Source organism: Geotrypetes seraphini, chromosome 2 (genome assembly GCF_902459505.1).
Source record: "Geotrypetes seraphini chromosome 2, aGeoSer1.1, whole genome shotgun sequence".
NCBI classification, from domain to species: Eukaryota; Metazoa; Chordata; class Amphibia; order Gymnophiona; family Dermophiidae; genus Geotrypetes; species Geotrypetes seraphini.
This window is the reverse complement of record NC_047085.1, coordinates 300,981,260-300,997,050: the sequence shown is the minus strand read 5'-3', so window position 1 is coordinate 300,997,050 and position 15,791 is coordinate 300,981,260. Positions and strand designations below refer to the sequence as shown.

At 41.5% G+C, this 15,791-nt stretch overlaps 1 protein-coding gene across 2 annotated transcripts in view; it reads left to right on the top strand.

Moving 5' to 3' along the window:
* Nucleotides 1-15,791, top strand: part of RAC2 (Rac family small GTPase 2) — an 83,666-nt gene that overhangs the window by 40,529 nt on the left and 27,346 nt on the right. For both annotated transcript variants that reach the window (XM_033933410.1, XM_033933409.1), the window contains 2 exons: nucleotides 4,449-4,511; nucleotides 6,476-6,635. In XM_033933410.1, the coding sequence (XP_033789301.1) occupies nucleotides 4,449-4,511; nucleotides 6,476-6,635 (223 nt within the window). The remainder of the gene's footprint in view (nucleotides 1-4,448; nucleotides 4,512-6,475; nucleotides 6,636-15,791) is intronic.

Genomic DNA, 15,791 nt, shown 5'->3' with positions numbered 1-15,791 from the left:
GCCGTGAAGCAGCGTGTTTAGAGTGCTGCAGCCGCTGCTGGAATCAGGACGTTTGTCGGGACTGCGGGAAGGGAAGAGGGGCGGCGGCAAGGGACTAAGGGAGCCGGCCAGACCGCGGGAAGGGAGGGTCGGATGGGAGGGTCGGATGGGAGGCTGAACGGGGGTTCGGGTGTGCCGGGGAGGGGGGCGAAGATGTCAATGATGAATACAAACTGTCTTACAGGGGGGGGAAACCCTAAGAGCGCATGCGCACTCCTGCGGCCACAGACATACGGATCATGGAAGCACACAGATAAGAGTGCGCATGCGTTGGTAGGGTTTTATTATATAGGATTAACAAAAAACAGCAATTATGATCTTCTCTCCACGAAAACATTTACATAACTGTCCATGTTTTACTCTGAAAGGTGCTATTTTCCAGTACTTTACATCCATTAAAATCTTTGGATTAATATTGGAAAATGCTTTATCATTTCATTCTAGAATTGTTTCCTCTTCATTTCTTATACTTCAATCAAAAGTCACTTCAGATTCTTTTGCACTCTAGTTTCTTCAAAGCTTGATTACTGTAATTCCCTTTTAATTGGTCTTCCTCAGTATCAGCTTTGCTGACCCCAACTTGTGCAAAACACTGCACTTTGTAATATCATTGTTCTAAGTTTGATCATATTCTGTTACTTCAGTCTGACCTCATACTTCCAATTGTTTATAGAATCCCTTTTAAGTATATTATTTCTTTTCAGATTCAGTCATTAGGTCTTCTTTCTTTCTTGGTTAGTCTCTTGGTGCCTTTTTCTCCCTGTAGGAATCTTCGCTCATCTCAGTAAAAGCTACTGACTGTTCCTTCTCCTAGGGCCTAGGCAAATATTTCTGAATGTAAATAGGGCCTATTATTTTGTGGAATTCTCATCAATTATATTTAAGGGCCGAAACATCATTCTAAAATGTCAAATCTCAATTAAAAGCCTACTATTTTAGTATGGTTTTTGGGTCAACATCTTCATAATCCTTAACTCTATATAATTTGGAGCAAATTTATTATTTATTTTTTTAATCTTTTTACCTCTTGTTACTTCCCATTCCATTTTTACCTACTGTATAGTATTTTTGTACACTTCTATTGTTTTTTTCTGTTTGTTTTTATTTTTGTCTTGGTTTTATTGTGTTATACTCCCATTGTGCTTGGACATATTTCCTTCCTGTTTTTACATTGTAATCTGTTTAGATTTAGCTCTATTTGTTAATATTTGCGGTATATCAAATAAACTGAACTGAACACTCTATTGGCTATCTTTGTATCATCCTCAAAAAGGCAAACTTTTTTTTATACCCTTCAGCATTGCTAATAGTGTCTTATATACTGCTATAGCTCCTACCGGATTCAAAGGGTTTACAAAAGATTGCAATGTCTCACAAATATATTAAACAGAATCAGCCCCAGTATCATAGCAATACAGAAACATGACGGCTGATAAAGGCCAAATGGCCCATCTAGTCTGCCCATCCACAATAACAACCCATGAGGCACTCCACTACTCACCTTCCTTTCTGCTGAGCAAATCCCATTTACTACCACCTTTTGTCAGCTGCTGGTCAACTAGTGTCCAATCCAGTTCACCATTTTGGTTCTTATGTTTAGCCCTCTCAGTTTATTCAAGTCTTCTGTGAGGATCTATATTAAAAGCTTTACTGAAATCAAAGTAGATTACATCTAGTACACATCATTTATCCAGTGTTTTGGTAGCCCAGTCAAAGAAATAAATCAGATTTGTTTGGCAGGATTTTCCTTTGGCAAAAGCCACGTTGCCTTGGATCTTGCAACCCTTCAGATTCTAGAAAGTTAACTATCTTTGCCTTCAGCAGCGACTCCATTATTTTTCCTACCACTGACATGAGGCTTACTGGTCTGTAGTTTCCCACTTCTTCCCTGTCTCTGCTCAGTTATTGATCTGTAGTCCCTTGCAGTGGTGTAGCCATTCAAGGTGCATGTGTTGTCTACGCACCCACTGTCAATTGATTTGCATTTCCCTCCCTTCTCACTCCTTCCCTCTGTGCATAGTCTGCGAGTCTGACTTTTCTCCATTCTCTTCCCTTCCCAGCCCTGTAAAATTCCACAATTCTGTCCCTCCCCCAACTTAAAATCACCTCCAGGATTCACCCAGGCAGAACAAGTGGCAGTGCCACTCATAGACTGTTTGTGGCCTACAGCAGGGCTTTCTCTCTGAACTATCCTGCCCTTCAGAAAACAAGAAGTTGTATCAGAAGGGATGGTTGTAAGGCTGTGGGGTGGGAGAAGGGTGCAACGGTAGATGTGGCAAGGGATTTGGGGTAGGGCATGGGGGCAGGCCAACGGAGGGGTACAGGTGGAGCAAGGAAGGGGCTTGGAGCAGGGCACATGTAAGGTTTTTTCTCTGTTAAAAATCTTGCAATCCTATCCATTGGCAGCAGGATTACATTACTAAGACATCTGCTGCTGTGGGGTGAGTTGTATGACTTTATTAGAATTTGACATTATTGTTATATTAGCTATATGTTTTGGGGTCATTTAAGAATTGTATGTCTGTTCACCTATGTTTATGTGTTTCCTTTTGTAACCCACAAAGAGTTTTGGTTCTGCGGGCTATGAATGTTTGAAATAAATAAATAATTAATGGGCCTGGTACTTTGGCTAGATTGTGAGCCCACTGGGACAGATAAGGGTAATGCTTGAATACCTAACTTTAAACCGCTTAGATAATATTGATAGGCGGTATATAGATAACTAAAATAAATAAATAAATAAATAAATGCATGTTATGATATACGAGCTTCAGTAATAGTATATGAGCATTAGTACAGAGTTAGGGTGTCTCTATGATGGTTATCCATACTTGAGCTTCAGAAGTGTTCTATTTGTTGGTTTTGGTGCCTTTGGGTATCTTGGTGCGGTGCATCTACGTATCCTTTACGAGTGCATTTACACACAATCTTCACCCTATATGTGTATATTTTAGATAACTACATTTATGCTACATCTATATTTATTCTACCTATTTATACCATAACATGTTCATTTTATGTGTATACATCACGCTTCTATTAACTATGTTTTATTTATCATATTTACATTTATTTTTTTAAAGGAGAGGTTGTGTGTGGGGTGGATAGTGGCCACTTCTATGCTAATCAGTTAGTGCATTGGTATGATTAGCATATGATTAGCGCATGAGCCTTATCACCTACAAAATAGTTGACAGTAACGGCTCACACACTAATCTTTTTTTATGGCCACACGCTAAAGGCAACATTAGGCACGGACATTAATGCTGGAAATCGGCCATTTTCCAGCTGCTGGAAGAAATAGCCTTAGCACACGGAAGGATATGCTGAAGGCCACTTTTCCCCACACCATTGTGAAAGGACCCCTATATAAGTAAATAACAAGTATTCGTTCATTGACCTTAAAATAAAACAGGTTGTTAATCTGGTCCTTTGGACACGTCTGGCCAACCTAGATTTCAAGATATCTAAAATGAATATGCATGAAATAAAGAAGCTCACAAGAGAGATAGTGCATGCAAATTGGTTTCACACATTCATAATTGCAATCCTGCAAATCCATGTAGCTGGATTTGGCCTAAGAAAAGGATACACAGCAACTAAATGACAGCTATTGTGTTATAAATATCATTGTCGATATTATTTGAACAAAATCCATTGGCAACCCTCAAAGACCTGAATGCTTATTCTCTCCGTCCTTCCCTGAGAACATTGATTTGAATGAAAGCAAGAAAGATACACAAACCTTTTATTGCAAATACATTTTTAACTTAGAAACAGACCCTTTTTTAAGGAAAACAAAGCAGATACATAATAGCCTTACTGGGTCAGATCAATGGTCCATTTAGCCCAGTATCCCATCTTCACGGTGGCCTATCCAGGTCACAAGTACCTGGCAAAACCCAAATATTGTAGTAGCAATGTTCCAAGCTACTGATCCAGGGCAAGCAGTGACTTCCCCCCTGTCTGTCTCAATAGCAGACTTTGGACTTTTCCTCCAGGAACTTGTCCAAACCTTTTTTAAAAGCAGCTATGTTAACCACTCTTACCACATCCTCTGGCAATGCGTTTCAGAGCTTAACTATTCTGAGTGAAAAAATATTTCCTCCTATCGGTTTTAAAAGTATACGTGAAGAAGTCCAGCATAGGGCGGAATTCAAGCAAGATGCTATTTTGTGCACGATTGCTTTGAAAGAGAAAAATTCTCTTTTGCTGTTTCCTTTCAGTCAAAAGGGAATTTCTGGCCAATTTCTTCAGTTTATCTCTTGTGATATAAAGCAATAACCTAGATTTTCATCTGTTTCTGTTGAAATGAATGTTTGTGTTTCTGCTGAGTCATTCCTATGCCCACTGTTTCCATAACCAAAGAATATGATGCTATTTTTTTGGATGTTGTCTTTATCTCATAGGATGTTTTCCTGATCTGCTTCTCTCTGGTTAGCCCTGCATCCTATGAAAATGTCCGGGCCAAGGTAAGCAGAAAGCAGCTTATGGAGCATGGAAGAGGTACGAATGTGTCAGGTGCTTATGTGGCTGAGTAAAGGTTTGTGCATGTATATGTTGAGGTTAGTGTATGTATGCAAATGTTTATGCATGTGTACAATGAGGGGTTAGTGTAATATCAAGTTTTATGGGTATATGTGTATGTGTGTGGGGGGGGGGCAGGGGGGTTCACAGCAGTGATATTGATGAAGAGGAATATGCTGCTCCTGATTTCCAATAAGAATCAAAATCAAGTCCAGATTTTACAGTGAGAGCTACTAGCTACTGGAATGGGAACCTACGCAATGGCTCATTTGTAGTGTTGGAGGAAAAAAAAAATGAACTAGATCTCCACAGGAACAGCCAAAAAAAACCAAAAAATGGAGTTCCAAAAATAATCCAACCATGGGATGGAAGGCTATTTTAAAGAAGTCTTTATTGATCTCAAGCCATCATCCGACTCCCAAACCCTCACTGGATCTTACTCTGGTGAAAGTTTAGGAGTCGGATGATGGCGGTGTCTCTGGGGGGGGATCCTCGATAAAGCTTCTGCAAAATATGTCAGATCCAGCCTTCCCCAGTCGCATATATTAAGCTAAGTTTAAAGCATTGCGCTAATTTAAACCTATGGGTAAAAATGAAGAAGTGATAAAAGTGATGTAATAAGATTGATGATATATTGGATTTAAGGTATAAAAGTAACAATGAGTGATTAACAGGCCGGTGCGGATACCAAACACATAAGTTCATCCCGCAGGAAAAAAAGTTTCATTTCTGGGCGGTGGAGTGGTGTTTCTGAGGCCATATAAAATCAATTTATACATGAAGTACTAAACAGTTGATATTGTTCCGCCAATAGTATGGTAATTACAGTTTACTTGGTGATATTGCTGAAGGTTTGAGATTTATTATTTATCTCCAAGTTATAATATTTTGTGAAACAAAAAACAAAAACTGCATGTGCATCAGGCCCAAAACTGTGTTCAACTGCAGGTCCGTGGTGCGATCGATGCGTTGTTAATAAGATTATATTGTGTGTATGTATGAAAAATGAATGGAAAAAATAGTGTTACAATTAGGACTATGGGGGCAGGGTCTGGGGTGGAGATTGGGTAGAGATGGGCAGGGGCTGGCCCATGACTTAGCCCAGTGTTCTTCAACCGCTGGTCTGCGGACCGATGCCAGTCCACAAAATAAATTATTTTATTTCTGCCGGTCCATAGGTGTAAAAAGGTTGAAGAACACTAATGTAGAGGCTTTATTAGACAATCATAAAAAACATTTACGGTGATTCACCGCTGTTTCCAGTTTTTATACAGTTGTTATCCATCAGGTTTCTTTGTTCTGATATATGTTAGGACCCCTGAGGAAGGAGTGTTTCTTCAAAACACGGACCGTGTTGGGTCCGGTCTTATTAGTCCTGTTGAAACAAACTGTTTTATGTTTTTTATGATTGTCTCATAAAGCCTTGGCGTCCTGTACATCATCACTGCAGTTTTGGGTTTTTGTTTCTCGTTTTGATTTTTAACTGCAGTCTTGTTGGATTTTTTGTTTGTTGTTGCATAACACTTTGTGACACATTACCATCTTCAGCTACAACTGATTGTTAATTAACTTAGGCATCTTACTATAGATGTGCCTTATAGAATTGCCCTTATTGTATGTGTTTTCAGTGAGGTGCTTAGATAAGGTGGGGAGGGGCAGTTACAGTATAACTCATTGGCTTTTAGTGAGATAAAATAAGAAAAATCCTGAGGTGCACTTAATTTAAAGAGTGTCTTTTTAAAGAAACAAAAAATAGTAACTCCATTCATTTCAATTTTTCCTCCTTCCAGAGAAAATTTAAGAATGCTTTGATGCCAGAAGCGGACATATAGAAGGATTTTATGGGAGTTTTTTTGTCTCTGGTTTGCATGCTCATACCTGTGCATTTTTATTTTTTCATGTTTTGCAGTGGTATCCTGAGGTCCGGCACCACTGCCCCAGCACTCCTATCATTCTCGTCGGCACCAAATTAGATCTCCGGGAAGACAAGGACACCATTGAGAAACTAAAGGAGAAGAAACTGGTACCCATCACTTACCCACAGGGGCTTGCCCTGGCTAAGGAGATTGGTGAGTTATCCTAACAAACATCTGGAAATGTTGGCATTATCCTCATCCTAAAATGCTGGTTAAATTGCATTGAATATTGACCCCAATGTTACAACACAAGAGTGAGAAGCATTGGGAAAGAGTTTGCACCTCCCTTCTCTCCTCACCCTAAAATTGTCTGATTGGCAGGAAGAGGAGAGAACATAGGGGTCGATATTCAATGTGCTATAACCAGCACCACTTGACCGACTTCTTTGGGGATTTTTAATTTATCAAACTGCTAGAACTCAAACCCAAGTCAATGGCACCTAACACACACCTGGACATGGCCCGAAATTGAATTTTTGGGTTTAGCGTCAGTAGTAGTCAGCAAAATGCTGATAGACCCTGGCTGAATATTGAGCCCACAGTAAATGTTCCAGATTTAGTCAAGAAAATGGGCAAAGTGGTATCTGGCGTTCTGCGCAGGTTACACTTCTTCATGATTAAGCACTGGCACTATAAACAAGGCAGTCAACAACTTGCCCCCTTGCTAACCTTCTATAGGCAGTTACATATATGATGCAATCTTACCACAATGCTATTATTTCCTGTCAAGTAATACGCTTGAATTGTGTATTTTGTAAGTGCACAAAAATAAAATAAGAAAAAATATAAACAGTCCCATATTAGAAAGAAAGAAAAAATATAAACATATTAGAAAAGATGAAATTGGTATTGATACATCCAAGTCAGGACATCTCAAGTCTGGTTAATGTTTTAGAACAGAAGTTGCTGACAACTAGAATACAGAAAAAATTGAAGTTTTTGTTCTAAGCAGTGGCGTACCTAGCATATGTGACACCCGGGGCCCAACATTTTTTGACCCCCCCCCCATCTATATCAAAAATATGATTTTTAGTAACAATCCACATATCTTACAACAAGAGTGTACCTAGGAAAAGGCAGCATCTTAAACACTGCAATGAGCACAAGAACACCAACACATACATTGTAAAACTAAACAAGCCAGATCCCGCACAGTCAATTGATCCTGAAGTCAATGCCAACTGAAAACTATGTCCTTTTCATACACACAGAACAGAGATACACCCTCGCCCAATATGGAATAATCACAAACTAAAAATAGAAATATGTAGACAAAAGTTAAACTGAACCGCCAAGAAACCAGACTCTGCATTCAATGCAACACCACAACACCACAGAAACAGTGACACATGTCCCCTAATACTGTGCAAAATATAAAGACAGTAGATGTAAATTTGAAAAAAACTGATACATAACAATCACCACTTTACAAATTAACAAATAAAAATAAAACAAATAATGAGAAATAAGAAAATACTATTTTATTGGACTAATCCATTTTTCAATTAGCTTTCAGAGGCCAAATCTTTCTTCAGAACAGTACAGTATACTGCTGTTATGGTATCCTGTCCGGAGGAAAAGGGTTTAGTCCAAAATATTGCCTTATTTCCATTTCCTATTTATAAACTTTTATCAATACAGTTACAATACTACTTGATTCTAAGTAAAGCAACAAAAAATCTTTCTATCTTTTGTCATTTTTGCTTTAATCATCTTCTCTTTGCTCTCTTCTTTCTATACATCGTTTGTCTTCTCTCCCTTCCATGCAACATCTGCCCTCTCTTTGCCCCTTCCATCTACTGTCCACCCTCTCTCTCTTTCATATGGCATCTTCCCTCTTTCTATGTCCCTTCAATAAACTATATATCCGGGGTCCCTTCTCTCTTTTGCACGATTCATTTCAGCTTCACCCTCTCTCCATTTTTCTGTCTCCACCCCTCCCCTATGCTTTGGCATCTCTCTTTCTCTTCTACTTTCCTTCCTTCCTGCACACCATGGTGTGGTATCTCTATCTCCTTCCCTTCCCTTCCCCCAGTCATGGCATCTCTTCCTCCCCCCTCCATGGTCTATTATCTCCTTTCCTTTTTTCTTTTCCCTACCTCCCATGGACTTGACATCTCTGGTTCCTCTCCCTTGTCTTCCTTCTCCCTCCTTCACTCTCTTGCCTCAATTGGGTGCTACAGCAGCAGCATTTCTCTCCCCCTTCCCTGTGCAGCAGCAGCATTTCTCCCCCCTTGCCTGTGCAGCAGCAGCATTTCTCTCCCCTTGCCTGTGCAGCATTTCTCCTCCCCTTCCCTGTGCAGCAGCAGCACGTCTCCCCCCTTGCCTTTGCATCATTTCTCCCCATGCCTGTGCAGTATTTCTACCCTTCCCCCTTCCCTGTGCAGCATTTCTACTCTCCCCCTTCCCTCTGCAGCAGCAACATTTCTACCCCCCCCCCCATTCCCTGTGCAGCAACAACATTTCTCTTCCCTGCCCAGCATGGCTGGTTCCCCTGCTCAAAGCCACGGGTGTCTACACCTCACCGATCCGTGGCTGCATCGGAAGCCTTCTCTCTGACGTCATGACATCAGAGGGAATGCTTCTGATGCAGTCGTGGATAGCGCGAGGAGCTGACGCCTGCGGCTTGGAGCAGGGGAGCCGGCCAGAAGCTGTACAATGCCGAAGTAACCACCCATGGACACCCCTGTTTATTGCCGCAGCTGATGGTTAAGGAAAGCAGCAGCAGCAGAATAGAGAGGGTGGCCAGCTGTGCACCCCCTTGGGGTGTGCACCTGGGGCAGACCGCCACCCCCCTTGGTACGCCACTGTTTCTAAGTGTGTGTGGCATAAGCATCAATTTTGGAAAAAACCTTGAAAATTTCAATAACTTTTGGGCTCCTTTTACTAAGGTATGCTAGCATTTTTAGCATGTGCTAACTACGCGCTAAACGAAAAATACTAACACAAGCTCTATGGAGGCGTTAGCATTTAGCGCGTGCGATATTGTAGCTTGCACTAAAACTGCTAGCGTGCCTTAGTAAAAGGAGCCCTTTATCTTTGCCATTTTAGAAATATGCAGATGTGTGATCCTGGGGTTTGTTTTTTTTTTGACCAGTATCCTTTGCCAGTTTGGTCATGGGTGGGGGTGAGAGACATAAACCACTGGGGATTAAGGAGGCAACTTTCCCTAATCCCTCCAGTGGAGTGCTGTTCAGTCTGAGCAGATTTTTTTTTTTTTTTAATCCTAAAATGTGCTTGGTAGCAGGTGCAAATCCTGATGTCAATCTGTTAGGAAATCAGTGTTTAGTCCTCTTCTTGGCACACCCTAGTCCCTCTGAAATTACACCCAGATCACATCCTCTTGTCATTTGTATGCACACTTGGGTTTTAAACATGCATCACCTGGCTTTGTAAGATGGGAACTTATACGTGCATGCAAGATAAACGTTTAAGTGCCAAATTTATATACAACATGAACACAAATAGCCCTAACAAAATCACCATCAAAAGGAACAGGTGGTGTAGTAGCATAAGGGACACTTTGGAAAAGGGGGTTGAGTAAGTATTCAGAGATGATATGCAGTGGTACAATTATTATTTGTGCCCATCTGAAAATGGGGTAGGTATATTGCTCTGCTTCAGCAAAGGGCATTCAATTCTCTGGAATGGAGAGGATTAGAAAGGAAGGATAAAAAAGAAAGTGGGAAATAATTTCTGGAATTGAAATGATTTTTGTATAAAGTATGTTTGAATGTGCAAAGCTCAGACTTGTTCAGCTGATTATTAGAACCGCAGAGAGAGCTCATTTCTCACAAGACAGAAGTTGGTGGGATGATAAGATATGTCTTAACGTCACCCACAGGAAATCCCATCCCCTTCCGTCTGTTGCTGTCTTTCGCGATTTTGTTTTCTCTTTCCTGTTCAGTTTTTTTGAGAGGTGAATCACACTCTGTTGCATTCTCTCTGGCTCCCTCGCTCCTTTCATAACTGCTTCTGGTTCCATCTCTGATCTCTTTTCGGATCGGGATATCTGTGTACTGTAATATAGGAAGTTACTATACACAAAATATTGGACAAATCCACAATAATGGATATGTAGGTGCCAGAAGGTATGGATGTACTATCACAGCACATTCATTTGCTGCTGCACAGAAAAGAGGCATTTGGGGCTGTTTCAAGGGTATGTTTGGTATGCTCCTATATATGGTGTCAAAAAAATGATATTCTTACACTTACACTTAACACAAAGGTTGCTACTCCACAGCTCAATCTGAGTGAGATAAGCTCTGTGTAAAATTTTACACTGCATTTCCTGGTAATCTGCTGATTTAGAAAAGAGGTAATGGGTCCGGAAACAGTCCAAGAATTGAGATTCTGGGATGTCCTGGCCCAGATCCCCCTCCCACTGCTCCTGCAATTTGCACATCCCTGGAACCCGGGAAGAGAACTGCAGAACCCTCGTGCCAGTGGGTCAACTGGTTGAGCACAGGCGGAGTAGCTGCGAAGATCTGGTCCAAAGGCCCCGAGGTCCAGCCACCCTCAAGCTCCCTGCTGGCAGAGGACCAGCAATGTCGCAACTGGAAAAAGGAGAACAGGAACTGATGGGGAAGCTGCCATGCCGTCTGAACCTGCTGAAAGGAGGGAAAAGAAGCCTCCGACAGGTTCAGCACCTGCACCATAGATCGGCAACCACACCACGCCCACTCCCGAAATACCGACCGACCCCAGCCAGGCAAGAACCCTGAGTTGCCCTCAAACAGCAAATAAGGAGAAACTGCAGACGGTAAACTCTGGTGACGTCGCCACCACTGCCAAGCCCGTTGGAAAGGCATCAGAAACCGAGAGCAACCCCCGGAGTGCGCAAAGTGATCTGGCTGAGAGTTTAGCAAATTGAAGAATTGAAAAGGTTGGCTCTGTGGGGAGATATCCTTCTTGTTCTTTCATCTTTGTTGTATCTGTTCTATCTGCACTGCTATTATGATGAGTGTACACTTCCCCCTCCCCATTCGCGGTTTCTGCACTCACAATTTCACATAATTGCAATTTTTTTCTGGGGAGGGGGAAAATTAAAAAAAACATATTTTTTTACCTCCCTGCCGCCTTCCCAGCCTTACCTGGTGGTCTAGAGGGCTTTCGGGGCAGGAGCGATCTTCCTACGCTCCTGCCCCATGCAGATCGCCTTAAGGAAATGGCTGTAGGGAGTTCCTGACGTAATCTCGAGAGACTACGGGAACTCACAGCAGCCATTTCCTCATGGCGATCTGCACAGGGCAGGAGCATAGGAAGATCACTCCTGCCCTGAAAGCCCTCTAGACCACCAGGTAAGGCCAGGAAGGCAGCAGGGAGGTGGGGGGTGGGTCAGAGCCAGATAATTGTGGTTTTTTGCCATTCGCGGTCCGGCTCTGCCCGTATCCCCCGCGAATGACGAGGGAGAAGTGTACATGTTTCTTTGAGCTGTTTGCCATTCTCAATAAAAAACATTATTTTAAAAAACAGTGCTATTTTATAAGCTGTACATAAAGATAGGTGCAGTTTATAGAATAGTACCTACAGCTAAGAGCACCTTTTATAAAGTCGTGGTAGTGAGTCCTGTGTGGCAAATGTGATGCAGCCCCTTCAATTCCTATGGGCTGTGTTGCATTTGCCACATCAGTACTCGCCACCACGGCTTTGTAAAAGGGGCCCTAAATTTACATATGACCATTTGCTAGGGTTAAAACAAAGAAAAACTGCAGAAACACGTACAATAATGCAGGCTAAATTTATTGTCTCAAATAATTGAGTACGGTTCAAGTTTCAAGTTTATTTACAATTAATCGCCTATTCCAAATTCTAAGCGATGTACAAATCAGCAAAATACATATTTAAAATATACATAAAATAAACATACATAACTAACAAAGGGACTAAGTTTGCAAAACATAATAAAAAAAACTAATTTACGAACACAATGAAACAATAGGCAAGGCAAGGAAAGAAATACAATCTAAGTAATGTAGCAGTCAACAATTAGAGGTTAAGCACAACCGGAAGGGAAAGACAAAACTGAATAGAAGGTTTAAAAATAAACAGAAGAGCAGTAGGCAATTCAATTAAATATTGAATGCATCTTTAAAAAGAAAACTCTTAAGTTTGCTCTTAAACTTTTCCAAGTTCTTTTCCTCTCTTAAGTAAAGTGGGAGTGAATTCCAAGTCTGAGGCGCCGTAATAGTAAAGATAAATTGCTGTCGAGTATTGATAATTTTAAGAGAGGTTAATAATACCACCTTAAAAACAAACCAAGGGACCTGACTCCTTACATGTTTTGGTTAACACGCCTTCATCAGGGGTCCCAGGTTGACGGAGGATCGAATAAAACCGCAAACAAAAAACTATAGCCTATGCTGAAACGAACACCGAAGAGTAATATGTATGTGAACTTCTATGTAACATTCGTAAAATCCGGACCCCCCTAGACTCGCCCCCCGGGGCCCACCCATCCCTGCCCCGTGCCACCCCAGACCTGCCCCTAATCCCACCCTAGCCCCACCTCCGCTGCTTGCTCTGCTTGGGCAGGAGGGCATCCGCACATGCGTGGATGCCCTCTTGCCCTACACAATTTAGGGGGAAGCTTTTCAAAACCCGGACAAAGTGCCGGGTTTTGAAAAGCCGTCCGGGGAAATCCGGACGTCTGGTAACCCTACTATTTGCACCAATGAGCATCTAACCTAATCTTAAGGCTTACATACCAGATTGTCTCTATATATCTAGAGCTCGATTCGGTTTACAATAGTCAGTGGTGCAAATGCCTGTACCTAACCCCCTCTTCTACGAACCTGCGCTAGCATTTTCTAGTGTGGGGAGCCCTAGAGCTGAATGGCCCACGCTGCTCCCGATGCTCATAAAGTTCCTATGAGCGTCAGAAGCAGCGCAGGTCATTCAGCTCAGCACCTTGCGCTAGAAACTACTAGCGCAGTTTCGTAGAAGAGGGGGTAAATTTAAGTGTGGATACCCTTATTCTAGAATTACACGCACAACCTAAAGTAATGCCACCGATCTGCCCAGGATCCATCCATTTCCATGCCTCCTTTTATGACATGTGCATAACATTTACGTGCAAATTCTGTGCTTAAATTTATACACGGAACTCATATTTGATTCTAATTAGTAGCAATAATTGCTCATTAAAATGCCAATTATTGGTACTAATTAGCTTGTTATTCAGTTAAATTGTGTGCACAACATTTAGTGCTTTTTTTTATAGAATTAGGGGGTGAGTGGGAAATAGGGGTAAAGATGGGACTTGTATACCACCGTTATGTAGCTTTACAACCACATTCAAAGATAGTAGGAAATATTTTTTACTCAAAAATAGTTAAGCTCTGGAACTCGTTGCCAGAGGATGTGGCAACAATAGTTAGCGTAGCTGGATTTAAAAAAAAAAAAAAATTTTTTTGACAAGTTGCTGGAGGGAAAGTCCGTAGTCTGGTATTGAGACAGATAGTGAAAGCCACTGATTGCCCTGGGATTTGTAACATGAAATTTTGCTACTATTTGGGGTTTTGCCAGCTACTAGTGACCTGGATTGGCCACTGTTGGAAGCAGGATACTGGGCTAGATGGACCATTGGTCTGACCCTGTACGGCTATTCTTATGTTCTTATGATTTTCAGTTGGTGTAATGATTATTTAAAGTTATTATTTACTTAATAGAGATCGCGCTGGCGTTGTGGGGGATTTGGGGGGGGTTGTAACCCTCCACATTTTACTGAAAACTTTAATTTTTACCTGTTTTTAGGGAAAAAGTTAAGTTTACAGTAAAATGTTGAGGGTTACAACCCCCCAAACCCGTCACAACGCCGGCGCGATCTCTATTAAGTAAACTGGGGGAGGCTCCCCAACAAAAACCCCCGTCGGAGCCCCTAAAAACTGTAATTTTCTTTGGCGCGCGCCTCCGTTTTGCGCTCAGTTGTCGGCGCGCGCCTTTGTCTTTCGCGTGGTTGTCTATGAACCGGTGTCAGCACCAGTGTTTAATTTAATATATCAATTCAGCGTTGTTCTTGTGATATTTTAGCCTTCTCTCATTCAATTACCCATAAATATATGGATAATATCAAGCAATTGAGCAATATAAATGCCCTAATATTATCCATATGTTTTATGAAGCTAGATGAATAAGCCAACTATATGTTCACAAATACATAAATGCCTTTGAATATCAACCATAGTAAAAAAAAAAAAAAAAAATTAAAAAAAATCCCCTTCCCTCCTTGAACTCCCAGATCCTCTCTACCTCCCTCAAAGAGTGAAAAGGCAGGATCAACACCTACCTGCTCCTGCCCCTGGCACTGCCATCATTCATAATGACAGCACCTGGCCCCTAGCGGTGCATCCTGATTCGAAATAAAGGAATGGACATTGCATTGACAGGCTGACCCCTAGCGGTGCTTCCCTGGTCAGGTGCGCTATTTTGAGTGGCCTAGTGGTAGAGCTGCTGCCTCGGCACCCAGAGGAATCCCATGGCTGCTCCTTGTGACCCTGGGCATGTCACTTAATCCTCCATTGCCCTAGGTACAAAATAAGTACGTGTAGATATGTAAACCACTTTGAGCGTTGAGGTCCTCATTTTCTGTTCCCTGCCTCTTGTTTTTTCCTTTTTTGTGTTTTTCTTCTTTTACTATAAAAATTGTAACTTTCCCCTCCTTCCATCACTTCTCATGTTTGTCCTAGAATAAAATCACTTATGATATGTCCTTTTCACAACCTATGCTTTTATAAATTGTACATCGCTTAGCAAATTAAATAAGCGATCCATCAAATACTAATAAACTTGAAACTTGTGTAACTACCAAAAGGTGATATACAAGTCCTAATCCCTTTCCTTTCTTTTTTCACTCTTTGAGCTGGATGGCAAGAATATGGCAGAATTTGGGGAGGAGAGGGGAATCCGTTAGACTTCTACTACTGTGAGGCAAGGACTGGGGTAATGTTTTCTGTGCAGGTTTCTGCATCAATATTAATGAATTGCATTTCCATGGATTTAAATAGCGTGTGGGCTAAGCTCTAAGGCAAAGTTTTGCGCAAAGTTAGCTGCCATGTATGCACACTTTTTTTTGTGTGTTTAACAGAATAAAGAAATTATGAAAATATCTTAACTAAAGTGATAGCATATTTTGACATGATTCTTCCCTCTTGTGCAGTAGAGGTTTGCATCGAGGAGCTGCCTGCTGCCTCCCTTATTACAGTTGTGCAGAGTGTGATATAGTGATATCAGAGGCATTTATAGGATGCTAAAATCTAGGCCACATGCTGGGGTGGATAGTAGGCACTTCTATGCTAATCAGTTAGT